The sequence below is a fragment of the Zygotorulaspora mrakii genome, chromosome 6 (assembly GCF_013402915.1).
Source record: "Zygotorulaspora mrakii chromosome 6, complete sequence".
NCBI lineage: Eukaryota > Fungi > Ascomycota > Saccharomycetes > Saccharomycetales > Saccharomycetaceae > Zygotorulaspora > Zygotorulaspora mrakii.
In genome coordinates, this window is record NC_050724.1 from 104178 (window position 1) to 130597 (window position 26420).

Below are 26420 nucleotides of genomic sequence, written 5' to 3' on the forward strand. Positions count from 1 at the left end.
AAATAACTAAAGTTAGTGCAGGGAATAGGTGGAGTCATGTGATACAATGTTTTTGAGTAGTTGGTGGGTAACTCTTTTATACGAATCAGGTAACTCTAATTCTTTCACGTTATATATGATATGTATTCGAGTTACCCATCGTGCTGAAGACTAGGTACTTAATGTAGTTACGTACATAGTGTTACTCGGTGAACAAGTTTGATATATCCCATTAAAATCGTTAGACACGGGATTATTTTAAACAGGGCCAGATTGCGGGAGGGCATATCTCACTGTTCAAATTATAGATGTTTAAATTATAGATAGCCTATAAATTTCACTAATTATAAAGATTATGACCATTTGATATCAAAGCTCTTTCGAAACTCTCAAATCCAATTCTTCAAGTCGATAGATCTTTGCCGTTTTCTTACTCGTCAGCTATGGCGGCACTTTATGCAACATAATTATGCCGGGTGCTTAAAAATAATATTGTAAGACAGGCTTTATACAGAATTGCCTTCACACAAGTCGTTTTTCCGGTCTTGCTTCTTCCGTTTATGTCCTCTGACATGCTCTTTACACATTTTCATAACAATCATAAGATCATGAACTGTCAGCAGCTGAATGTACTGCAATGAAATGAAGGCACACAAATGACCGCATATGATTGTGCGATGTTACCAATGACATCAGCCTGACCTGAGGCTGTTATTTTCTTCGTCTGGAGGCGGCGGAAGTGCACAGCCTTAGTACTTTGCCTGTCTTCAACGAGAAGCTTTCCGTCCACTTTGCTCTGACGAAATCAACCAAGACATTTAGGTGAATAACATAATAGCTCTACGTATATGTGCCTGAGGAAAATCGCCACCTGTATAAATAGACGTTTTGTGATCCTCTTGCTGTCTTGTTCTAGACATTTTTTACTGTACTGTTTGAAAAAAATAACGCAGACATATCTTGACGGGGCTGGATGTGTAAAGGAGTACTTCGCATAAAGCTCAGTGATACATTGGAAACTCTTTTAAGCAGTATCATGTCAGTCGAACCCTAAATGTGTATGACGCGCGAAAGCATGTATAATCAAATTACGCGTTTGTTCACCTATGAAAAAATCGCCGAGTATAACAGAATACAACAATTTGAAGGCTCACAGACATCGACAAGATGGAAGCTTCAAATTTACAGATATACTGGCATGAGTCACAACCTATTTACAGTCTCTGTTTCCAACCTGATCCCTCGAATAAACCGAAACTGATCACCGGAGGTGGTGATAACAAAGTTCGAGTTTGGCATTTGAACTTTGAAGAAACTCATAAGACCAAAATAGAAACAATTGATTTTCTCTCGTCCTTAAACCAGCATGAGCAGGCCATAAATGCTGTCAGATTTAACCACAAAGGTGACACCCTCGCTTCAGCTGGAGATGATGGTCAGCTACTGCTATGGAAACAAAGTGACCAGAGACAGACGCAATTTGGGGAGAGTGACACTGCATTCGAAGAGTCTTGGACCGTAACAAAAAGATTCAGATCTAGTAGCAGTCGTATTGGCGCATTTGAGATTTACGATATAGCTTGGTCACCAAACGATGATTACATTGTGACAGGATCGATGGACAATGCGATAAGAGTATTTGAGATTAGTTCAGGCGAGTGCATTGCCACTGCATCGGATCACACCCACTACGTCCAAGGCGTCGTTTGGGATCCACTCGATAAGTACATTTTTTCACAATCTGCTGATAGATCGGTTCATGTCTACGAAGTTATACGCAATCCGTCAGAAAATGAAATAGTTGAACTTAAGATAAAGAATAAGATAATGAAATCTGAACTGCCCGTTTGCAAAAGGGAGTCTAAGGATTTTGACTTACAAAGCACGAAGCTGTGTTTTTTATTCCACAATGAAACTTTACCGTCCTTCTTCAGACGACCGGCAATGTCGCCCTGTGGTAGCATACTGTGTGTTCCCGCAGGTATTTTCAGGACTGACTCTAGTGCAGAAGGTGCAACCTCTCCAGACGTGAACAATGCCGTTCAAATATACACAAGATCATCAATGATTAAAAACATCAATAAACCAGTCATGTGCATCCCATTCTTAAAAAAACCGGCGATCGTCGTATCGTTCAATCCCAATCTGTACAAACTGACAAATGATTCCAACAGCTATCTACAGCTTCCCTACAAACTCGTCTTTGCCGTCGCAACCTCTAATGAGGTTATCATATACGATACTGAAAGCATCGAACCTATAGCATTGATCGGCAACCTTCACTACACAACTTTGACAGATTTGTGCTGGTCTAAGGATGGTGCGCTACTGATGATCTCATCTACCGATGGTTTTTGCTCGTACATATCCATTGCGCCCGGCACTCTAGGTGAGAAACTTACTCATGAGGAAACAGCAAAAGCGATTGGAGTAAAGCGTAAACAATACAACAAAGATTCTTCGAGCGAGCCTGCTCCCTGCGCTGAAGCGTCGCCCTCGCCCTCGCATCCAAAGCAAGCAGATATCGTAAATATCCTGCCTGTGAAAAGAAAACTGGGCGAAAAGGAGAAAGAAATGGAAGAGAGGAAGACTCACAAACCGAGCCCTGAAGATGAGCGTGTGGCCGGGTCTGAAAATTCACCGCAGCAGCTATCGAAGGAAAAACGCGCAGAGTTCAACCAACCTTTATAGACCTCAAAAAAAACACGGCCAGTCCCAAAAAATAATGAGTAAGCTTAGGAGAACACAGACCGACTGCCGCACGTATCGATGTGACTCAAAGCATTTGTGCGAGAAATATGTTTATCATTTTGCAGAAGCTACAACTGGACGAAGCGGATCGTATTGTTTTCTTGTTTTTGCTATGGCAACCAAGCAAGTACGTCTTGTTGCATAGATCGCGACAGACAACTACAGGCAGGCGGACCGTCGCGACTAGTATTCGTATCCTCTGTCGCTTCGCTGGCGCTGTTTCTACTTTTTCTGCAAATCATCGACCTTTCAAAAACGAACAGGGAAGCGAAACGTTTGGGAAACATTTTAGAAATTTCAAAAATGAACAATCCAGCGATACTGATCCGTTGAAGAAAGAAAGTTTGAAGAGAGCTGCTATAGACAATTAATATGGTATTGAATAAACATATTTTGATCTATAAGTTACAAAAGTATTTAATATGCAGGCCTATGTACACGGAATGCGGAGCGCACCCCAACGGTATCACTTCAACAACTCGCGTAATCTTTCATCTGTCTCGAGTCTCTTCTCCATACTTTTTCTTGCTTGCCACACCATGAACTGCTTCCTTTCCTCGGTGTCGAGGTCTTTGAAGTCTCTTCCGCTTAAATCTGCTTCTGGATCCACATTGAATTTCGTTAATAAGCTGTCAGGCCTGATATTATTTCTTTTTCTTGGGTCTGTATTGCCGGCACTTCTGTCTCCAGCAGGCTCCGTAGGGGAAGCCCTATAGCCCGGTGGGAACGGGAAATCGTCACCTCTAAGGAACCTTTCGACAGTCACCTCTACTGATCCCGTTTCTTCCAGGTTATACCTTATCTGTTCAACGTGCAAATGAGGTGCCAAGCTTTGAACTACCTCGATCATGTCTGGACTAACAGGCCTTCTCGGGCGCCTAGCAGTGCCACGTCTCGTGGGATGCGCTCTGTTTTGGTTCGCACCCGCCAATTCACTGTTTGCACCATCGCTTCCCAACTGCTGCGCAGAAGGGTGCTGATCTGATTGCGCGAACCATTTTAAGAGAACAAATCCTACTAAAATAGTTAAAAGTAATGTAAGAGTCGATTGATCCATCCTTGTTCACTCTGAGTTTGTCCTAGCTTTGTTTTTTGCTATACCAGTTACTCTGTTTGATTTTCATTTTAACAGCAGGTGTGGCCTCAAGACAGTTGTGATATCTCCTTAACGCGAGGGAACGCGGTGCACAGCTCGTTAAACTGGAGCTTTGTTTTCAAATTTCCTTCCTTTCTGACAGAGCGTATAAAAAGATAAACTACACAGTGAAAGCCGTTCACTGAAAGGTATCGATGAGAGGCATTGCTGAGAGTCCTTGCTTGGTGCAATGGCTCGGATACTGTTGATGGGATGATATCGAAATATGTGTGTGTACTTACTATCCTCGAAATTCCATTCGAAACTTTTTCTTCTGATTTTTCACTTTGTATATGAACTGCGGTATGCATTCTGCTTCCTTGATGCCGTAGGAGGTGAAGTGCTTCTTCACTTCTGTGGCGAGCTCTTTCTTGTGAACTCTTCTATCGTGCGACTGTGCATTTTTCTTATAAGAGCACGTCTTGGCCCCCAGTTGCGAGCCTAGTAGATATCCCTGGATTGTCATATTGTCCTCAATCTTCAGCTTGAACCGCTCCTTGTACTGTCGCAAGAACTGGTCCGGATACGACTCAAAGTCAATTGGAGTGGGCTTGGGTGTGAGATCCGGATGGTTGTTTGTGACATGAGTCTTCACTAGGTCTTTGAGGTACTGTTGTTGCGCAGCTGTGAGCCGCTGCTTTGTGTTCGACCGAGCACCGCCAGTGGTGTTCCCAACAGCACCGCCGGAAGTTGTCGCTCTTGTTCTGGACTCAGACTCGCTATTTGAGTTCGTGGGTCTCGCCATTGTAACAGTGAGAATGACCCTTACCTCAAGACAGCCTAGTTCTGCCTGTTGCGCCTATTAAAATTCCGGCAGAAATGCTCTTTTTCAATTAGAATGCTCCGCAAAGCTACATGGCACGATAAGATTGCAACCGCGACAAGTCACGCGACGTTAGTAGCTTAACTCTAAACAATGAACTAGATATATATGCACATTGGAGGCTGCTTGGGACCGTCACTTCGTTCTAACGGTTTAAATATCTTTTAAAGTTCGTATGTATTAACTGTTTGGTTGCCTCAAGTCCTCCCAGTTGCAGGGCTTCTGTTAGCTCTTCGCAGACATAACTCAATGCGTTCGTCAGCTCATCGGGCTTAACGGCGTCGATAGGGAGGTCTGTTTCTGTGAGTAAGCAGCGATTTGGTACAAAAACAGCCAACGCACGTCCGTCCTCCGACGATTTGAAATTGATGTATTTCGAGAGACTGAGGAAAATGCGGGGCTCTGTGAAGTACCTGATCCATTGTTGCGATATAATCTCTTTGGATCCGGTGAACGAATGCAGACAAACGTTTACACCTTCATGAGGTAGAAGAATCTCTGTACAGATTTCAAAGAGTTTACCATGACACTTTACATCGTGCACGGACACCGGTTTGTCGAATTGAGCTGCTAATTGGCAGAACCTCTCAAACACAGCGATCTGATGCGCCAACTTTACTCGCACTCGTGTCAGCCGAAACGGCTCTTTCGCATGCACGAAATAACCGTTTTCAGGCAAGCGGAACAGCTTGTCGAGTCCGATCTCACCAATCACCCCCACCAACTCATCGTCGTATTCTTCCTGGATGTATTTCTCGAGCGGGATGGGATCAGGAAGCCTTTCTATAATTGCAAGCTGCTCCTGCCGCTCCTTACATTCGAGTACAGATTCGTAGTGTTCCCGTTTCGACACACTCTCTCTCCCGATACTGAACAAGTGGCAGTACCAGGGATGAACTCCAAAAGATCGTACGATATCTGTGGCTTCTATCTTTCGCAGCTTCTCCCAATCGTTCGCATTGGTCGACATTACACATCTTGTGCTGTCAACGCAAGCGTAGGGATGCGCGTTTTCTCCAAAACCATCCTCACTCATCACTAAATGACAGTGGGCATCCACGTATGGCGCATTCATCTTGCAGCTCCTATAAACTAACCTGTGAACGGAGCATACCACTGGTATAGCGGATTCATGTAACGCACACGTGATCTGACTTGCATTGTTTTTGATGAAATGTCCCCTCCGTTCCTCTTTTGCTAGCCCCTTGGAAATGTCGCGAATATTGTACATATCGTGGTGACATGTACAATTCTATCCCTTTACCAGTAAAAGGCATAATAAACTCAAGATTTGCTAACGAGGAAAGGGAGTATATATTTTGGCAGATCTCGAGGACAAACAGTGTTATTATCTTCTGTCTCTGTAGTATCTGGCTCTGGCAATCATTGGCTGAAGCAGTTCTAGAAAAGAATTCGCATTTCAGAGATAATATGACTATCATTATTGCCTCGCTGTTCTTACCACACCAGCCGCAGTTTGAATTGAATGCTACCGAGGAGGACAATGCAGAATTGGTGGATTCAAATTTAGTCAAGGTCAACAATGGCTCTACGGACAGTCTCACGACCAGAAAGAGAACTAGTTCTGTGCACGGCAAGGCACCCTTTGTTGGATACGAAAGCACACAGGATTTGCTGAATCCAGCTGAAAACCCGTCGAGGATCGTCACACCAACTCAATCAGCTGCTAATCGCAACAATGCAGTTTCCTCTGAAGAGTTCATGGAAAGTTTGACGGCGCACGGTACGTCGACGGGAACGCCGGCAAATCCAGCTGCAGGTGATCACACGAAGGCTAGTGCCGAGGAGTTCTTCTCTAACGTCCCTTATACTTCTGTACCAGGCACACCCGGCTCCGATACAAATTCGGAAACTGGTAACAACGGCCCTTCTGATTTGACGGCAAATCTACTGAAAAATGTGAATAAATCATTGCTATACCAATCTGTATTGAAAAATACTGGATCTCAAACATCTGTAGAGGGTAACGTGAAACGCTCAGCTAATAGTCCTGGTGGAGGTATGGTTATTACACCGAAGTCGAGAAGTGTACCTGACGTGAACTCCGCAGTAGGAAATTTTGCGAAAGTCAAACAACAGCAACAAAAATCGACATTGCCATCTATGAGGAGAATTCCAAGGGTTTCCTCTGGAAGCCACAACATGGCATCTGGTCCCTCTCATTTGAAATATTCTCAAGGAGCGGACGATATCGAAGAAACTACTTCCACAGAGAGCTTTATTTCAGAATCAGAGTCCGATGAAGATGTCGTTAATGCATCAGATTCAGATCTTGAACTTGATGGGAAAACAAATTATCATGTTCCTAAATTTGGAGGTTATTCCAACAATGCAAAACTGAGAGCCTCATTACTACAGAATTCTCACCATATATTTGGGCGCGTTCCTTGGAAAATTGTTCCTAGTCTAAAAGGTAATGGTGCTTTGAAGAATGCAGTCTCTGTTGCAGTTGCTGAAAAGACTATTGTGGAAGATATCTCATGGGTGGGAACTATCGGGATTCCAACAGACGAAATCCCAGAAGATGTACAAAGTAAAATTGCTGGAAAACTTCATGCTGACTATAATCATGAATCTGTTATCACGGACGATGTTACTTTTAAAGGTGCGTACAAAAATTTCTGTAAGAGAATTTTGTGGCCTACATTACATTATGAAATCCCAGATAATCCAAACTCAAAGGCTTTCGAAGATCACTCTTGGAACTATTATCAGAGCCTAAATCAAAGCTTTGCTGACAAAATAAAAAGTGTTTACAAACCAGGCGATACAATATGGATTCATGATTACCATTTAATGCTAGTACCTGCAATGGTCAGAGAATATTTACCACAGGCAAAGATTGCTTTTTTTTTGCATGTATCTTTCCCCAGTAGTGAAGTTTTCAGATGTTTTGCTCAAAGGGAGAAGATTTTGAAGGGGCTTCTAGGTGCAAACTATTTGGGATTTCAAACTAAGGAATACGCCAGACATTTCCTACAAACTTCAAGTAGATTATTAATGACTGATGTGAGCGACAGTGAGTTAAAATATAAGGGTAAAGTAGTTTCTGTTAGGCATACCCCTGTTGGTATTGATGTTTTTAATTTAGATGCTCAATTAAGGCAAGAAGGAGTTATTCAATGGCGCCAATTAATTAGCGAGAAATGGAAGGGAAAACGATTAATTGTTTGTCGTGATCAATTTGATCGAGTGAGGGGTCTAAAAAAGAAAATGTTGGCTTATGAGAGATTTTTAAGGGAAAACCCTGATTATATTCAAAACATCGTTCTAGTTCAAATTTGTTTGGTTGGTGAAAAAGACCAAGATCTTGAACGTGAAATAATGATTGTAGTTGACAGAATTAATTCTCTCTCCACCAATTTAAGTGACTCTCAACCTGTCGTTTTCTTACACCAGGATTTGGAATTCGAGCAATATTTGGCATTAAGTTCAGAGGCCAGCATGTTCATCGTTTCTCCTTTGAGAGAAGGTATGAACCTGACATGTCATGAATTTGTGGCCTGTGCGCAAGAATCAAATGCTCCTTTACTTCTGTCTGAATTTACAGGTAGTGCTGAAATCTTGAAGGATGGGGCTTTGTTAGTCAATCCTTGGGATATTGATTTATTCGCCAAATCAATAAAACGTGCATTGGAAATGTGCCCTGGCGAGAAGAGGCATTTATGGAAAAAAATGGTGAAGAGTGTCATCAACAATGATGCTGATAACTGGATCTTGACTTCCTTACAGGATATCAACAATGCGTGGGAGTTCAATAAAGAAAGATCAACGGTCTTCAACCTGTCGGGTGACCAAATTACAAAGGATTATAGAGCTTCAAAGAAACATATGTTCATTCTCAAGATCTCTACTCCTCCAAATGCCAGAATGTTAACCATTCTGAGTGATTTATGCTCAGAAAACATTGTTTATATTATGAACTCCTTCTCCAAGGCCACAATGGAAAGCCTTTACAGTCGTGTTCTGAATATTGGATTGATAGCAGAAAACGGTGCTTATGTAAGGCTCGGTGGACGCTGGTATAACATGGTGGAGCATGTTTCTTGGAAAGATGAAGTCATCAAGATTCTGGATGATAAAGTTGAAAGGTTGCCTGGCTCTTACTACAAGATAGCTGACTCCATGATAAGATTCCATACAGAAAATGCTGAAGACACAGAACGTGTGTCTGCCGTAGTTGGCGAAGCGATGACTCACATTAATACGCTTTTCGGTGAAAAGGGAGTTCATGCCTACGTGCACAAAAACATCGTGTTCGTACAGGAAGAAGGCTTGTCATTGTCAGCTGCCCAATTCCTTTTCAAATATCATAATAGCAATTCAGATAATTATGGCAAAGGGCAAATAGCCCTTACACCGACTGATTCGTCGAGCCGCACCAGCTATTTCACTTCTAAGAGTATATCTCAGAGCATAATCGACTTTGTGTGCGTCACTGGTTCCTCTTCTCCAGTAATAGAACCAATATTTCAGTTGGTTAAGGAAGAAGTGAACAGAGGTGCATTGCATTTCGGTCACACTATAGTCTACGACGGTGCCACCTCCACATACGCGAAGGAACACGTAGATGGACTTAATGAACTTTTCACAATTCTTGAGGAGATAGCAGAGTAAAGCTCCTGAATTTTAATAGAATATTACCTGTATATAGCACTATATAAATTATGCAATGTATTGAAGTCAAATATACTAATCACTTGAAACGAAGAAATAAGTTCAAAAAATTTTTCTATCGAACATTCGTTGATACTTGTGAAATGATTGAAAGTTTAGGCAAGCGTCAAACTAACAGTGATTCACTACTGCTCTTGTAATTACATAAATAAACAGCAAGTTTCGTCATGGGTAAGAAGAATACCAAAGGTGGTAAGAAAGGTAGAAGAGGAAAGAACGATAATGATGGACCAAAGCGTGAACTAGAATATAAAGAAGAAGGTCAGGAATATGCTCAGATCACAAAGATGTTGGGTAATGGAAGAGTGGAAGCTACTTGTTTCGACGGTGTTAAAAGAATGGCTCACATCAGAGGTAAGTTAAGAAAAAGAGTTTGGATGGGTCAAGGTGATATTATTTTAGTGTCTCTAAGAGACTTCCAAGATGATCAATGTGACGTGGTTCATAAATACAACTTAGACGAGGCCAGAATGTTGAAGAGTCAAGGAGAATTACCTGAAAATGCCAAAATTAATGAAACTGATAACTTTGGTTTCGAATCTGATGAGGATGTTAACTTCGAGTTTGGTAACGCGGATGAGGAAGATGATGAAGAGGACGACGATGAGCTTGATATTGATGATATTTAATTAAAACAACCAGCCAGCGACCGATCATATCGGCTTTCATCCGTACCCTATGCATTTTTTCTTTTTTGGCATTTATGTAAAATTTAATTTTCACAGGCTATAATTATATATATTACAGGTCTATTATCTATTATTCTATTCAAAACTAGGTGACTGTTGGTACTTGGCGGTCATATTTCAGCTTGAAATTATAGTTGGAGATTTTGTCCTTTCACCTTTTCATGTCAATGAAGCTGCAGCAAGATGAAAAATTTAGCTCGCAGGCGATGAGATAAAACAAATGTAATCGGGAGTAAGCTTTCACAATTACGCATCAATCCGAAAACAACTGCATTTTATGCCACCCAACAACAGTGAAGATAAGTTTCGTGATATTAAAAACTTTCTTATAACAAATAACCCTTCCAAGATAGATGCTGAAAACAGAGAAGAGGTTTTAGCAGAATTGGTTCATAGTTTTCACGCAATTTTTGAACCCATAAGAACTGAACCACAAGGAATTTCAGACACGAGTCGTTTATTAATTGTTGACTTGCTGTCTATTTGGATTCTGAGGACCACTCAAATAATCTCAAATAAGAAAATTGAGACTGATAAGTATAAACAGATCGTTAATGAGACATTATTATCATGCCATAACGCAACAACCATTTTTCAATATGTTATTACTTTCTGGAGTGATGGTTCAGCAGCATTTGTTAATGCCTTAAGCGACATGTTTGGAAAACTATTGAGGTTAATCAAGCTAATATTTCCCGCTAATACATGCGAAGATATGCTGTCCCATTGGCTCAACAGTGCTTTGAAGGTACCAGCGACATTACGAGTTCAATACTATCTAATAAATGCACTATCAACCGAGCTGGATTTATTTCCTATTTTACAAAAAAGACCTGATTTTGTAGAGTCTTCTTTATCATTGATGTGGTCTGATTCGTTATCCACACCAATAGGGAAATGCCTGACGAGTCTTCTAACTAATGTGTATAATATACATTTCTTAAAGGATAAAGAAAAGATAACACCATGGCTGGAACTGTGGTATGAGCCCTCCTTGAAATATTTATGCAATTCAAAGCTCATCAAACCGATCGAGCTTTACGTATTGACCCCGTTGTTCAAAATCATGCCCGATGAAGCTTTCATTGCATTTTCCAAAAGGATAAACGCACTCGAAAGACCCATTCTTATTATCAACATTTTCAGATTGGGTCAAGAACTGGCAATCGAAGAAGAACCATTTCATGAAAATAAACTCATTTCCCTTGAGACAGTCGAAAGTTTTCTAAGGCTAGACGCCTATAAATTACAGGCTTTCGAACTTTTAACTTTCTCTGTCAAAAGGTCCCGGAAGATTCACGAATACATATTTGAACTAATCAAAGAAAATATTGATATTTTCTTCCAAGATGCAGAAGTCGAAACGAGGAACTATTTTTGCAGCTCGTTTAAGCATTTCATTCTAAGGATCCGGGACTCATCATATGCTTTGAATAGGACCTTAGTTAAGCTTAGGGCTGCTGACAAGTTTCCAGAGGAACAGAAAGAAAAACAACGCGATCTGAAAACATATGAAGACTTTTTATTATGGTTGAGTCGATACCTCAAAATTAAACTGTGTCCAGGAACCCAATATTCGGAAATTTATACAGCACTCAGGATTTGTGAATTCCTTATAGTATCAGGTATTGATAAATCTGTCTCAGAGAAGTATATTGACGTAAAGGACATGAGAGAATGGCCTTTTTTCATTTCATTTTGCTCTGACTTATCTCTTGCAAGGCTGTTGTTGGATGTATTGTCTAGTCATTTCGATGACATCAGAAAAATAGCGAAACGCCTATTGTTAATAATTTTCGACAGCTCTGAAGGACAGATGTTACAGGGGAAACTGAATTGGAAAAAATTCGAGCAAACGTGCACAGATTTTATGGACAGCTACCAATATGCGGACATCGGTGCTGTGTTACAATGTGTATTATACGACGTATCCGATAACAAGCACCTTTTCCTAGAAGAGCTCTTGGAGAAATTGAGGTTCAAGACCGCTGATAACATCCATGATTACATCAAGCACTTGAATCAACCAATAAGCAGCTATTTTACATCCATGAGCTTGCTTTTGAACGAGAACGCTCTCGAACCGAACGAATTGAAACATGTGGTTCAGCTTTGTATTTCACTTATTCTTGAGAATTGGAGCTCCGTGAAAAAGATTTTGTGCTACGATACCGCCAAGGAAACTTTACCTACAAGCTATCAGGGCTCTCTGGTTGGAGATCAAGTGGTCATCTCAACAGCATTCAAAACTGTTAAAGAGTGCTCGAATTTACTGAATACGATATTGAACATTTGTCCACTTTCATCCGAACAGCTCACTGTAGTTGGGAACCTTCTCATAGAGCAGCTGTTCAGTATTTACCACAGTGGTGCTTTCCAGGCCGTACTGCCAAGCTTCCAGACGTGCTGTCGAAGAGCACACAAAGAAAATCCATTGCAAATTGAGGAGTGGTTAGAAGATATAACTGATATCTTGGAGTTCAAAACACAATATATTACAAGAAGATCGGGTGGCATTCCCTCTATGATTTCAACAATTCTAAGCACAGAAAATAAAAAAGATCGCCCATTACTTAGAACGGCATATTTCAAATTAGAGAAAATAGCTTCTCGACCAATCGACAAACATCAAGATGTAGTCGACCTTCCTCAGATAAATGCGTTCAATTGCATCAGAGCAATTTTCATTGAGTCTAAGCTTTCTGAGCCATGCACTCCATATATCTCTTCAGCATTGGCTTTGTCCTTGAAGAACTTTACTTCAGACTTGTGGTCATTGAGAAATTGCTCAATTATGCTCTTCACTTCCTTACAAAATAGAATTTTTGGCAAAAAAGGTAAAAATGTTGGAGCAAGTCAATTTTTTGCTAGGTTCAAAGGTATAAGAGAGATTCTATTACAGCTTCTCAAAAATTCTCTCCATGTATCATCAAATACAACCGAAAAGTTAAAGCGACCTCGACAGGTGGAATCTATTTTTTTGGTTCTTAATATTTTACTACGTCTTAAGCCTACACCTGGGTATGATGGAATGGAGCCGTTCGCAAATGAAGTTATTTTATGCTTGAACAATAAGAGTTGGAAAATTCGGGATATGGCAGCTAGAACGTTGCCCCATCTGATCGAGGGTCCCTTGAAGTGGTCAGCAGCGTCCTTGAGTCGTACTTCAGTGACGAATCAAAATTCGTTACATGGCCATTTACTTGTTGCCGCCGAAGTTTTGAAAGATGTACAAATTGAGGAAACGTTAGCAGAGGGTATCTCAGCCTTAGTTGACGCGATCTTCGCCAAACAAACTGAGTTTTTATTAAGAAATCGCAGTTACCATACGGTCAAAGCCTACGTTGAGTTGGTAGATCTTCTTTTTCGGAAGGTTCCTCTGGTTTCAAAAGATGAACGGACCAAAACTCTGGTTTCTCATGTCGGTGAGTACTATTTGAAACACGATGGTGAGTTTTTCGCGGATGGCAGCAAACAAATGTGTTTATCCTGTGTGCTCAGTTTTCTATTAAAGCACGACCATAGTTCTACCATGATACTCTGCGAGTTGGGTATTCGGTCAGAGTTTTTTGAAGTTCAGCTAGTTGCCCTTCAATTCGCTATAGACTATTTAGATCTACAGGCAATGGATTGTAATTGCTTGATGGTTGCCATATCGGAGTTATCTCAAGATGTGAGAAATTTGCCAAAGATAAATGCAGTTATTATTACTGCAATGAATAAATCTTGCCGCAGCCAAATATCTGATGTATTAGCAATACTCGAAAATCCACTTAAAAGTGAAGAGGAACACATAGCGGAATTAACATCCCTTGGGGGAGTTTCTGGCCTTACTCCAGGTAGTGATAATGAGCTGCTTATCTCAGGTATCATATCGAAGTATTTAGATGACTCACTTCCCGTTGATTTTCGACTTGCTTCAATAAACAGTTTGGATCACTATTTGGGCACCAAAACAAATCCAGAACTTGTCCTAAGAGTGATTGAAATGTTAACTGATGATGATTACACTGTTAGAGTAACTGCTGCACGGCTACTGTGTGATCTGTTCTCGTTAAAAGGTAGGTTTAAGGAACATCCCAGTCCATGTACAGTGGCCAAGAAGACTGAACAAATACTATTCATGAATTTTTCAAAGGAGGTTGTTGGAAATTTAATGGCACAAAAGTTGAAAGTGATATTGGCATCACCCAATATGCAGTGTATCAAAAACAAAAAGTTAGAGGGTCTATTCGAACCTGAAAAAAACAATCAGTTCAGGAATGAAGTAGAACAAAGCATTCATTATGCCAGCATCATTTCTCAAGCCAGTTTTCGTGATGCTGACTTCACGATCTGGGTGAATAAACAACGGAGTAAGTTATTAAACTTTTTAAGAAAAGAGAATTTTTCTGATACTCCATTAGGGTGGAGCTCTAAGCCGGATGTTTTCGCCAATTTGTGCGTTCTGAGACTATTGACAAAATTTACTGAGCCACTGCAGTTGGGTATATTTGATCAAGAATTGAGAGCACATGATATCCACCCTATGGTTTTTGAGAGGGTTTGTATATAGCGGGTAGATCATCAATTCTATAGGATTGTTTCTGCAAAGTGCTTATTGTTGTGCAGAGCGTTATTGAGCTATCATGTACCGCAATATGCCCACATATTGGCAATCTAATTTATGGGTTATATAGCAATAAACAAGAGTTTAATAATAAGTATGGAGCTGCAGGCACAAGAAAAATACCCAGATGTCATGCTCCAGGTCGAATATTTTGACGCAAAGGTAGAATTGTGCCATGAAAATGTTGAGATGGATAATGATTTGAGATGTTAAAAATCTCATCTCAAATAAGGTCAGAAATCAAAGGAAGATGCGCATTAGATCGTTCCGGAAAGATATTCATCGTTCTGGAAGGATATCCATCGCTCTTTAAGAGTAGCTGAATTGAAATTAGTTTAGAGTCTGTCAGGATTCACCGGGTTGCTTACATAACAATCTGTAAAACCAAATAATTAACAATACCTTGAATTATGATATCATGAAAGAAAACCTTATACCTCCAATCATGTTTTATGGCATAGGAGTACAGTCTGTCAGATACTGTTAAAGTATATTGATGTGAAAGCATGAAATGAAGAAGTCTGAGACGGCATTTTTCCAATGATACAATAAAAACGAATAAACACAAATGAATCACTACCAGAATTACAACGATTTTAAAACAGTTGTCAGTTAAAAATCTATCGAGAGGCGCTTACAATTCAAAAGTCTGACTACCTCTATGGCATGGTGTTGAAATAACAACTGTACTGTAGATTCCACGGAACTAGATAAATGGTTGACGGCAGCAGGACTTGCAAGCTGATAAAGATAAAAATATCCTCTCATCGCCCTCTATTATGGTCAATGAACGAAATTTGTTAGGTATAAACATTGATGCTTTCTGCAGATATTCAGTCGCAATACATTTAGTTTCTATCTCATTCTATGATATAAAAAATTGAGGACTTATATATCTATATAACCGAACATCGCAATACTATCACCAATCTCTGAGCAAGCTAATGTCACTAGCTCCGAAGTTAACCGATTCGCTCAATACTCCTCAATAACCTCAACTAATTGTTGAAATATAAATCGATATTGTAAGATATATTAAAGAGATGACTTATAAGAATCAGAAAGAGACAATTGGTCTGTAAAACAAAATAAACGAAGTCAGATGAAACCCTAACAGAATGTCAATCGATAATGGAAAGATATCGGATGATAATCTATCACGAGACGTTTACAACTCAGGAGTCTGACTACGAAGGAGTCTATGGCATGGAACATGAAATAACAGTTGTACTGTGGATTCTATGGGACTAGAAATGGTGTGATGACGATGAAAATTCTTCCCTCGTCGTCCTCTCTTATGGTTCAATAGGCGCGAAGTATTAGGTATAAATACTGACGTATTTTCCAGATATTAATCCAAGTTCAATCAGTTTTATCTCAATTCATGATATAGAAAACCAAGGAATTATATATCTCTATAATTGAATATCATAGCATTATCATCAATGTCAAACCAAGTTACTATCGACAACGCCGAAGAAAACATTCTTTCTAAATACTAATCTTCTCTCCCTAATAGAATACTATTGCAATACGACAGAAACACTCGAAATCCACACATCTTTGAAAGATATTTGCATTACAATCGTCTCGGAACATAAAAAGTAGACTCCATGGCCAAGCTGGTTAAGGCGTGCGACTGTTAATCGCAAGATCGTGAGTTCAATCCTCACTGGGGTCGTTATTTTTAGTCTTCGAGCAGGTGCGCATGATATTATTGCACCCGAGCATCGGAGGAATGATGATCTTCATGTTGTCTCATATAGCTTAAAGCTTCTGTAAGTGTCCCTCCTTTTTATGATATTTCATGAAGACGGATAAAAATCATGGTTAGTCAAGAAGAATTTAAGTCGATCCTCCAGGCGAGTTGTCGTTTTTTGAATCAAAATGATTTGACCAGTCTGGCTCTGACGTCGAAAAGCGTTTGTCACTCAATAGCGGTCCAACAGCTGTATCACAGCATCAGCATTACAAGAGACCCCGTAATCCGAAGTAATGAGTGCCTTTTGGATGCCGGTAGAACCTATGTAAGTGGATATAGAGCTTTGAAGAAGACCGATGATCAAAACGATTTGTTCCTGTATGACAGAATTGAAAGATTAATGGAATCTAGCAAGTTACAACATGTTAAGGAGATTGACATCCAAGATTCTTTATTTTCAGATGAAGAATGTGGTAATCTCTTGATTCGAAAGTTCCTAGATAGGGTCATTGAACTTGACAAAATCGAGTCAATAGATATACGAAATGACCATTTATTTTTGGAGCACTATCCAAATATACTAGGCTTGACCAACCTGAAGAAAATCAAAATTGTTGATACCGATGCATTAAGCAAGATAAGAAGCTTTTCCAAGCTTAAAAAAATTGAATGGATAGTCGAACAGCCTCGATTGACGAAACAACTTCTTACTCCACATGTGGTAGATTTTTTCAACAAACGAATTGAAGCTTGTGAGTTCATTGTTGATAATATCAATAGTTCAAGCTTTCAGATAATCCAATTTTTCTATGAAAATGGCATACAATGTGAAAATCTGAGATCCTTGAAATTCAATCACCTTTACGGGATTAATGTCCACAGTGAACACCATAAAGATGCATCTTTGAAATGGCTAAAAGATGTCGTATGTTTGGAAAAACTGAAAACACTTGAACTAGGTATTTCAAGTGAGAACATTGATCACGATTTAATAGACGATTTCCTTGAAGAGCTAGCACCTCATTTGAAGTCCTTACGGAACCTTGCACTGATAGAGACAACACCAGAACAAAATTCAGATTGCACTTTAAAGGAAGTTTGGGATCTGACAATTAATAGATTTATTTTGAGGATCCCCGATATAGGTCTGAATTTACACACCTTAAGCATAAGTCATAAGACGCCATTGAACGGACTTTGCTCTAGTGCAGTTCAAGGAAACTATACAAGAAGAAGAGTCTTATACGAAACGGTATTGCCAAAGCTGACCTCCTTACGAAACCTGATTGCGCCGAACATGCTGCAATCTCTTAGTGTGTATGAGGTACTTGCATGTGACATATTGTGGAATGGCTGCGAATGCAGCTACTGCAAGAAAGTTTTACCCGTCTTTGACGAATATATCATGAATCACCAATATTACTCCAGATACAACGGCAGATATATGGATATAATACCAACCGTATTTTTCTCCTACGCAGGAGATTATTTATCGAGGAGATTTAACAATCGTGTTGAATGGGATACAAAGGTATTTGACACGGCCCCCTTATATCGTTGTTGGAATTTTCGTGGATATGAGCAAATACACCACTTTGATAATTACGAAGATCTTTTCGATGAATCGGCATTTGGGCCTTTGTGCAAGGTCATTTCACACTTCTTTAACGGCTATATGGATTACCTAGTCAAATTCTTACCGAACCTAGAAATGGCAATGTTTTCAGGGATCTATTACACCATAGATAAGGAGGCAAATACCTATGAATGTATATACGATTGATATAGCTTGTTAGTTGACCTCATTCTTATATCCAATGTTTATTATGTTGTCCGAGTCAGCATATGTCCGGAACTCTATATTGATAGGTATCTCTTTTAAGCATGAAAAAAAATGATCTAAAGAGAAGTAGCTAATAGAGCAGCTTTCACAGACATTATATGAAACTATAACTCCGAATCAGTTCCAATAGCTCACATTTGCGTATCTGAGGAAGATTTCTTCCACTGTATTCAAATTGCGTTTGCCACGCTGTATCAAAGTGTGTCGCACCTTTTGTTCTTCAATTTAATTATATTTATTGGCCCTTCTAATAAAGACGCATTATAACTCCTTCAAACCATCTGTATATTAGGGCTGAGACATTTTCCTGTAATATAACGGTATACTGGGACTCATTGTCTCTTTTTTTCTCTCTGCTTCCTTCCCAGTAAGGCTGTTAAACGAACAGCTCTTCGACATTCACATCATATTTCCATTTATGCTATATTCACGGAACCGATGATACGAATAAAACATTCACTTTTACCCTTTCCTCATGCTCTGCGACGGAAACTCACAGAGCCCGCGATATTCGTATTACAGCCAAGATGGTTCAGCTGTTTTAAGCAGATTGACGAGCAGAGGAATAAAGATGACATAGCAAATTGGGTTCGCAACAGTTTACATGAACCAATGTCATCCCCCTCCCCTACGGTAAACTTTATGCATCCAGAGATACAAGTTATTGAAGTACCGGCACAAGGACTTGATTCTAATACGATATCGTTTGTTCCGATGGAGGAGTATTTCACGAGGTGGAATTCTCTCTTTAAGGTAGCAGATGAAAATACAATACGGCTGGTGATTAGCATGATTCAATCGAACAAGAAAGCTTTCTCACTGCAACAGCTAATGCCTCTCGTCCAACATTTGAAGGCAAAGCGGAGGTGTTATGAAATTGATACTATTTTTACGGCATATCAAGATTATTTTTCAGTTTTGAAAAGACATAACCTAGATCCGAAGGTGGAGCACCTTTTTTTAGAGATAATGATTAGTACAGAGGCAACTCTAGGGAATTATAGCTTATGTGAAACTCTCTTTTCAGACTACATCAAACACTCTAAAGTAAAACCACGAATCATTTCCATTGGACTTCGCTCATTTATTGAAAATGGGAATGTTCAGCTAGCAAAAGAGTTCTTTTCTCAGGCTGTGAAAAATCCAGATACCTTTCCGATGACAAATAAAGAACTTTTCCTTTTTCTTCGAGACCTCAGCTGCTATAATGACTTCGCATCAATGCGCTTTTCCATTAATTTATGGCTGATCGAAAAGTGTCAAGAGAACAATTTATGTGTAAATACGATACCTGATTTCCGTACACTTTCGTTACTTCATCGAACGTTCAAATTATTTAAGGATGAAACAAGTTTAAATAATTTATTATCGAATTCGGTTATTGAGACGACCGGCTATAAAGAGAGTATATTGTTCCAAACAACTGAGTTCTGCCAGGATCTACGCGATCGCTCAATTATGTACCAAAACATTGATATTAACGAAAAGATAGCCCTTTTTTTGGAAGCTCTTAAAGGAGAGCCACTGGATAGACGGGATTTTTACCTAAACCTGCTGAAGACATTTGTTTCGATTGACGACATCAAGCGCCTCAAATACATAATGACAGTAGTCCAGGAAGACAGGGACGTTCCCTTAAGTAATGCATTTCATGTGGTAATTGCAAAGTGTTTTGTGAACCGTGGTCTTCTGGAACATTTGATGGAATATTACACTTGTGTGAGGAAGCAGGGTTCAAAAAGGCTCCGTTTGCGAGTTGGCCACATTCGGCAACTGCTGGACTGCGCCCTGAGAAGCTATCCAATTCTTGCTGAAGAGATGACCAATGAGCTCAAGATATTATTGAATAAAGGAAAATACCTTCGTCGATTGCCTCGCTTAAAACTACTACTCTTGGAGATTGATAGACTGAGAACCCAATCTATGGGTAAATATTATGCATATAGGACCAGGGTACCCAAGCTCGAGTATGAAAGGTTAGGGGTGCTTCGGTCACAAATCCTAAGTGGTGACGTTGCAGGTGCAAAATCAACTATTTTAGAAAACATACGACAAGGAATTACTCCACGCTTTGATTTTTATTTCCTGGCTTTGCGAATGTGCCTGGACTCAGACATGCCTTCCTTAGCAAAGCTCCTTGATGATTCCTGTTCAGCTTCTTTCCACAAAATACCATTAAAAGTTCATATCACTTGGCTCAGATATGAAATCATATCAAGGTACAAAAATGTACTCAACGGCACTGAGATGCTCTCATCAAATAAGATTCAGTCCTTAAAGGATCAGCTTGCGGAATTCAAAAGGAACCACGAGAGTTCCATGAATTTTCAGAACTATCTACAGCTTGCTCAGCTGTGTGTTTACATTCGAGATTATAGGCATGCATCAGCTTTACTCCTGGAGGCATATGGCCTAATTGATAAACAGAGCAGTCAACAATGGATAATGTATTATATGACTTCCCTGAAAGTTCACGCACGCTCGTATAAAATTGCCGAATTCCAAGAGCTTTTGAAGGAGTGGAATACAAATCCAAACGCAAAATGGGTCACTCACAGTTGTATTCGTGAAATAAAATCTCTTTCAAGACTTTTGCATCGAAGAAAAGACAAATTAGATGTGAGCCTGAGAAGTGATCCTGACAGTTTTAAGAAAATCACAAGTGAAATCAATTTTTTGGTGGAAAAATACGTAAATTATAAATTCGAAGGACTTAATGTCATGCGAAAACTGACGTTTTTCATCAAAAGGTGGATTGAACAAGAGAGCGAAGATTCGTCAAGTTCCGCTAGAAAAAAACGATAAGAAATGACCCTCAGAACATTAATAATTCCTCATAATAATCGGGGAAACTGTATATACTGCATAAACAACATATCGAGTCTTAAAGCACGTAAATTCTATCCAATCACCAGAAATTCTTGTTCCTCCTTTTTTAATGTACATCAAGTTTGGTGATTTAAGATGGCGGCGATACAAAAAAAAAAGATCAAGATGAGACGGATTAAGAAAAAAGATGTTCGTTAGCAAGTCTGCCGACCAGTATACAGCATCTGTTCTAATTGATCGGCAATAATGAGTGGGGCATTGCATAATGGAGTCTCCGAGAGGAGCAAGAAGACAAAGGGCAAGATTCTGACGAGCATGTTGGATTCAATGGTGTGTTCCATATGTCATGATTATATGTTCGTACCCATGATGACACAATGTGGTCACAATTTTTGTTACAGCTGTATTACGAATTGGTTTGAAAGTAATACAACTGTAGAGCTTACTTGCCCACAATGCCGCTGCAGTATCGGTGAAGAGCCACATCTAAATAATACCTTACAACAACTGCTATTTGGCGTAGTTGATACACTGAACGAAAAGGAGAAAGAAAGCAAGACGCTCAACAGTATATTAGGAGAGAAGAAAGCAGCCGATTCTTCATATAGATTTGATTTGAAATCTAATAATCTTTTCAATGGAGTTTTCAAGACCAGTGCACTAGGAGTCGTGGATGAAGATGATGATGGCATATTAAGGTGCAGCAACTGTCATTGGGAGTTGGAAGATGACGAAGATGAAGTTTGCCCACATTGTGGCTGTAGGATACGAAGTCGGATGCGGTCAGGGAACGCAGGTCGAAATCTCGAAGTCGAGGAAGACGAGGAAGAAGAAGAGGAAGAGGAAGAAGAAGAAGAAGAAGAAGAAGAAGAACTTGCTGCTGCTCATAACGAAATAGATACTGAAATTTTGCAGGAGTTGCGTGACTCGATAGAGCATTACAAAAAGCAAGCAAGGTCAGTCATTCAAGAGTACCGAAATGAAGAGCAACCATTATCAAGACAATTCGAACAAGACTTCCCTCATGTGGTGAAAATCGAGTCTGCTCCGGACCGCATGGTATATTTGCCATCCTATAGCGTATACACTCAAAGCGATTTTACTCTTGCTGAAAATGATCGAGACAGACGAACAAGACTAATTCAAAGGATCGAATCAGGTGATAGCTTGGATATGAACCAGCTGCGACATGATAGTCCTGCGCAGAAGCCCAATCCTATAACAGGATACTACTCTGAGGGTGATTTCTCTGAAAGCGACTCGGATGATGTAACTGAACGCAATTCTAATCATGATTTGGTAGACTTGGAAGCTGAAGATTCAAGAGAAGAGGAGGGTCAGGATAGTGACTTCTACGAGCATAATGAAGAAGATGATGGATTTGTGACGGGAGATAGTTTAGATGATGCTGGGGGAGAGGAAGAGTATATTGAGGACGAAGATGAGAACGCGTATATCGACACCGACGCTAGTGAAGGTACCTACGGGAATGACGAGCGAAACGGATTGAATGATGGTGCAGGCGATTATGATGAGAATGACGAAGATGATGACGATGATAATGATCAAGACCTTTACGATCTTGTAGATAAAGGCACCGCATCAAAGAAGCGCAGACTTACAAGTACATCCGACGCCAACAGCGCAAATGAAGAGGAAGATGAAGAAATCACAATGCGTAATCCCCGAAGAAGATTCAAAATTGTTACTGATATCAGTGATGAAGAATAGTGCATTTAAGTATCGTTTTCAAACATTTCTGAGTTGTGTTGTGTATTTTTCAGAATTCTCGTCGCTGATTGGTTCGTTTGTCGTCTTGCAACTTGAAGGCGACGGGCGGCCTTACCGGTCTAGGAGAGAGAAAAATAAAAATCTGCCGAGGGTTATCAAGGAACCTGATTAAAATAATCATACTTTAGTTGTCTGAACTTTCACTTCCTTATCAATAAGACAAGGTTTACCAACAATTTATAAAACGCAACAAAATGTCTAATAAGATCATTCAATTACAAAGATTATTTCAGGCTTCTCACAAGCCATTGTGGTGGAGACATCCAAGGTCTCCATATTATTTGTACCCATTTTACGGTTTATTGACCGTTGCTGTTGTCACACCATTACTTTACATCCCAAATGCTGTCCTTGGTATCAAGGCTAAGAAATAGATTTCTAATTGATCAGGTTTGAGAAGTTGAAGATATTTTTGCTTCATTTTTTACTTATATTTTTATATTCAAGACAGTCTAATGTGGTATAATCCATAGGCGGTGGTGCTATCATTGGGCATGTATGGATAAAGGGTTGTATAACGCCCTCTAGGGCTAATATTATAATAAAGGAGGAAGTAGAGTGCGGAGGATCGAATGATAGATCGAGAGCAACTATCAAGAAAATTTATACGAATCCTGGTTTTGACACATTTATTGCAAAAAAAAACTCATGAACTATATTTATATTTAACCGTACGTGTACAAGCATATATGTATCTCAATAGCATTTCTGCATAATACTATACTCTGTTGAAACATCGCAAATAAAACTCTTTGACTTTCGAGTAAGGTGTGGTGATCTTGCTTCTAGCTACATATTTGAACTGCGATGATCGCCTAAGTTCGACATCTTCTATCGACGTAGCTATTAACACCGACCTTTTCTCAAAGGGGCATCACTTGACTTGTTTTAAGAATGCGATTTATATTGAAAAACCAAGAAAAGTATATAGTTCAACAAGTAGGAAGAACGTGAAAAATTGGATGCATTTTATGTTAAAGAGATTTCTGAGTGCATCGAACGTGGCTGTCAGCTGGAGATCCGATATAATACGTGCAGTCAACTTTAAACGGTCTTTCAGAAGTGTACCCGATGACCCTAAATATGTGTTCTCGAAACCGCCAACCTCATCCAAGTTTCCAGATGATCCTCAAAACAAGGATGGCAAACATTTCTTTACACCGCCAAACTCCGCTAATGTGAAAGCAGATGCTTTCAGTGATGAAGTTACATCGATAGGTCAAGCAATAGCTTCCCAGCGACGTAAAAAAAGAAGGCAACTCATTTCCTTAATATTATTCGGAACTATAGGAGGCATATTAGGATATAGTGTATGCTACAAAGCTATATATCTGAGAGAACAAAGTTTCATACCTTTGTTCCCTTCGTCGAGAATTCGAAAGTTGAGCAATAAGGACAAAAGAAGGATCGCTATTAAGCAAGTAGAAGATGTCGCAAGGTTGAGAGTTTTAGAACAGCTTTCCCAGCATCCCATGATAAAAGATGAGTATAGTGTTCCACTGCTGGACTCCAATACGCAGGAGACACCCAAGGTGCACAACTTTGAAATGTGGTGTGAAGATCAAGATCCTTGCGTTACGGGAATTGTAGTTGAACCAAACGACAGTAGAGCTTCGTCTCATGAATGGTATAAAGTCCCCTTTTTATTTAAATGGCGAATAACACATCGTCCTATCAGTATATCCAGAACCGTGACTGATTTCTTGAATGGAATCGGACTGTCCTCTACGGATATTTTCCAAATCATTGCACCGGAAAATGTTTATGGCTCTTTTAAGTACGAGTTCCCAATCCAGGGAGATGACCACTCAATGCATATATGGTTTCTTGGAGAAATGGACTTAGGCAATGAATCCCTTGTAGTATTCAAAGGTAAATTTCATGTTGATGCTAAATTACAGCAAATAGACTTGCTGCGAAAAGAAAATAATAAATTAATCCGTTATATTCTATATAAAGATGATCGAAAATAAATTTGCATTAAACTTTCAAAGAATTATTCAGCTTTTCGATAATTTCATCTTCCTCATCTTCATCCCCCCAATCAAATTTTGCATCATCATTTAAGAATTCTTCCAGTAAGGCCTTCTGTTGTTTCTCATGTTGAGCTTTTTGGAGAATTTTCTTCTGATTTTCTATCTTTTTCTTCAGCACTTCTAGCTTGTCTTTACTAGCTTTATCAGCTTTCTCGTTTGATTCAGTAGCATTGTCGATTTTCTTGTTGTTGCCTTTCCTTGGAGATGCTGGCGTACTCTTGTCTATTTTCACATCTTTGACGCTAAAGACTAATCTCCCTTTTGGCTTTTCCTCATGAAAAGTCTTCTTCTCAGTTGATGTTTCAGTAACAGGAGCACTTGAGATTCTGTTCGTTCCACTTTTCTTATTTTTGCCTGATGTAGGTTTCTTGCGTTGAGTCTTCTTTGAGTGTTCAACTGATCCACTTGGGGCATCAGCCCATATAGACGCCAAAACCATCCAGTCAAAAAATCAAAGTGAGAACAAAAAACAGCCAGCTCAGAGGAATCCAGCTCCTGGTGCTGTTGTTAATTGCTTTTGTTCGTTTGTATCCTTATCTCCCATGTAGCATAGTTTCAATCTTTCATCTTTTTCAGAAAGTGCCAGTTTGCTTGGCGTAAAAAGGACAAACCTTCTCCCTACTTGAGATCCAAAGGTGGATGACAATCAACATCCTGCGGCAAGCTGCGTGTATATTATTTCTAATCAGGTATTATGGATCATGTTGCATTGTAGATTTCGAATTTACTGGACTATGTATATATCTCGAATCTATAAGTGAATGATCAATCATCAACTTCCGAATTAAAATTTGTGTACCGATATATTCCTTCCAGTAGTGCAGCACACACACGACTCAGACTACATTCATAGTTTTTTCATTGTAATAAAACACCTGGACACTTTGCAACCCTATTGAACAATTCAATTGATACGTTACACGAGATGTATAGGCCAAATTCTCAAAGTGCCGCTGCAGACCAATCGGCTTTAAAGCAAACATGCCTCTGAAAGAAGTTGTTAGAGTGTTTGCAATGATGCATAGGTGTCAACCAAAATACAACAGGGGTGTGTCCTTTGACATTGTTTTTCGAAATGTTGAGATCACCAACTGCTAAAATTGTATTACTTCAATTTCCTCTTCCAAATATCATCTACGACAGCAATTGAACGAGTATTGTAAGGCCAAGTAAAGACATTTTTTGTATATAAGGCTTCACAAGAGCAAGAATGATGCTTAAAAGGAATGGTTTATCGCGCACGGGAGAACACTTTGAAATATAACTAGCGGCGACGATAAAACAAGCAGCACTAAGATTTAAGTAATCTAAGACTTTTTGTAGCGCAATGAAGACCAATTGGGCAAAGACCAACGAAACTACTTTGCTGTAATGGAGTAACATCTCGTTCTCTTATAGAGGAAGTTGTAAACTACACCACGATGAGACTTTGACTCCTTGCATTTGTAGGAAGTGTAAGTTCACTTGTAGCTTGCATTACTGAAGTGAAGCATAAGTACACATTCGAGTATTGATTGTTTGACGTAGTCTATACT

The 26420-nt window shown here is 39.6% G+C and overlaps 13 protein-coding genes and 1 non-coding gene across 14 annotated transcripts; 10 read left to right on the forward strand and 4 right to left on the reverse strand.

Moving 5' to 3' along the window:
* Nucleotides 1–1146: 1146 nt before the first annotated feature.
* CAC2 (Cac2p) lies at nt 1147–2670 on the forward strand (the record flags this gene model as incomplete). Its single annotated transcript, XM_037289373.1, has 1 exon — nt 1147–2670. One exon carries the CDS (start codon nt 1147–1149, stop codon nt 2668–2670), a length of 1524 nt encoding a protein of 507 aa, XP_037145268.1.
* Nucleotides 2671–3196: 526 nt separating this feature from the next.
* CUE1 (Cue1p) lies at nt 3197–3787 on the reverse strand (the record flags this gene model as incomplete). Its single annotated transcript, XM_037289374.1, has 1 exon — nt 3197–3787. One exon carries the CDS (start codon nt 3785–3787, stop codon nt 3197–3199), a length of 591 nt encoding a protein of 196 aa, XP_037145269.1.
* A 319-nt stretch (nt 3788–4106) lies between these two features.
* Nucleotides 4107–4610, reverse strand: SAP30 (Sap30p; the record flags this gene model as incomplete). Its single annotated transcript, XM_037289375.1, has 1 exon — nt 4107–4610. The coding sequence occupies one exon, from the start codon at nt 4608–4610 to the stop codon at nt 4107–4109; it is 504 nt and encodes a 167-aa protein (XP_037145270.1).
* A 223-nt stretch (nt 4611–4833) lies between these two features.
* On the reverse strand, nt 4834–5919 carry HG535_0F00540 (putative endodeoxyribonuclease; the record flags this gene model as incomplete). Its single annotated transcript, XM_037289376.1, has 1 exon — nt 4834–5919. One exon carries the CDS (start codon nt 5917–5919, stop codon nt 4834–4836), a length of 1086 nt encoding a protein of 361 aa, XP_037145271.1.
* An 11-nt stretch (nt 5920–5930) lies between these two features.
* On the forward strand, nt 5931–9326 carry TPS3 (trehalose 6-phosphate synthase/phosphatase complex subunit; the record flags this gene model as incomplete). Its single annotated transcript, XM_037289377.1, has 1 exon — nt 5931–9326. The coding sequence occupies one exon, from the start codon at nt 5931–5933 to the stop codon at nt 9324–9326; it is 3396 nt and encodes a 1131-aa protein (XP_037145272.1).
* Nucleotides 9327–9553: 227 nt separating this feature from the next.
* On the forward strand, nt 9554–10015 carry TIF11 (translation initiation complex factor eIF1A; the record flags this gene model as incomplete). Its single annotated transcript, XM_037289378.1, has 1 exon — nt 9554–10015. One exon carries the CDS (start codon nt 9554–9556, stop codon nt 10013–10015), a length of 462 nt encoding a protein of 153 aa, XP_037145273.1.
* Nucleotides 10016–10352: 337 nt separating this feature from the next.
* TRM732 (tRNA methylation protein TRM732) lies at nt 10353–14630 on the forward strand (the record flags this gene model as incomplete). Its single annotated transcript, XM_037289379.1, has 1 exon — nt 10353–14630. The coding sequence occupies one exon, from the start codon at nt 10353–10355 to the stop codon at nt 14628–14630; it is 4278 nt and encodes a 1425-aa protein (XP_037145274.1).
* Nucleotides 14631–16291: 1661 nt separating this feature from the next.
* On the forward strand, nt 16292–16365 carry HG535_0Ftrna4N. Its single transcript has one exon. It is a non-coding gene; the product is annotated as a tRNA-Asn (tRNA).
* A 145-nt stretch (nt 16366–16510) lies between these two features.
* On the forward strand, nt 16511–18169 carry ROY1 (Roy1p; the record flags this gene model as incomplete). Its single annotated transcript, XM_037289380.1, has 1 exon — nt 16511–18169. The coding sequence occupies one exon, from the start codon at nt 16511–16513 to the stop codon at nt 18167–18169; it is 1659 nt and encodes a 552-aa protein (XP_037145275.1).
* Nucleotides 18170–18667: 498 nt separating this feature from the next.
* Nucleotides 18668–21034, forward strand: PET111 (Pet111p; the record flags this gene model as incomplete). Its single annotated transcript, XM_037289381.1, has 1 exon — nt 18668–21034. One exon carries the CDS (start codon nt 18668–18670, stop codon nt 21032–21034), a length of 2367 nt encoding a protein of 788 aa, XP_037145276.1.
* Nucleotides 21035–21304: 270 nt separating this feature from the next.
* PSH1 (ubiquitin-protein ligase PSH1) lies at nt 21305–22789 on the forward strand (the record flags this gene model as incomplete). Its single annotated transcript, XM_037289382.1, has 1 exon — nt 21305–22789. The coding sequence occupies one exon, from the start codon at nt 21305–21307 to the stop codon at nt 22787–22789; it is 1485 nt and encodes a 494-aa protein (XP_037145277.1).
* Nucleotides 22790–23043: 254 nt separating this feature from the next.
* Nucleotides 23044–23223, forward strand: COX7 (cytochrome c oxidase subunit VII; the record flags this gene model as incomplete). Its single annotated transcript, XM_037289383.1, has 1 exon — nt 23044–23223. The coding sequence occupies one exon, from the start codon at nt 23044–23046 to the stop codon at nt 23221–23223; it is 180 nt and encodes a 59-aa protein (XP_037145278.1).
* Nucleotides 23224–23811: 588 nt separating this feature from the next.
* On the forward strand, nt 23812–24822 carry AIM39 (Aim39p; the record flags this gene model as incomplete). The annotated part of the gene is made up of 1 exon (XM_037289384.1): nt 23812–24822. The coding sequence occupies one exon, from the start codon at nt 23812–23814 to the stop codon at nt 24820–24822; it is 1011 nt and encodes a 336-aa protein (XP_037145279.1).
* A 7-nt stretch (nt 24823–24829) lies between these two features.
* GFD1 (Gfd1p) lies at nt 24830–25324 on the reverse strand (the record flags this gene model as incomplete). The annotated part of the gene is made up of 1 exon (XM_037289385.1): nt 24830–25324. One exon carries the CDS (start codon nt 25322–25324, stop codon nt 24830–24832), a length of 495 nt encoding a protein of 164 aa, XP_037145280.1.
* Between the last annotated feature and the right edge of the window lie 1096 nt (nt 25325–26420).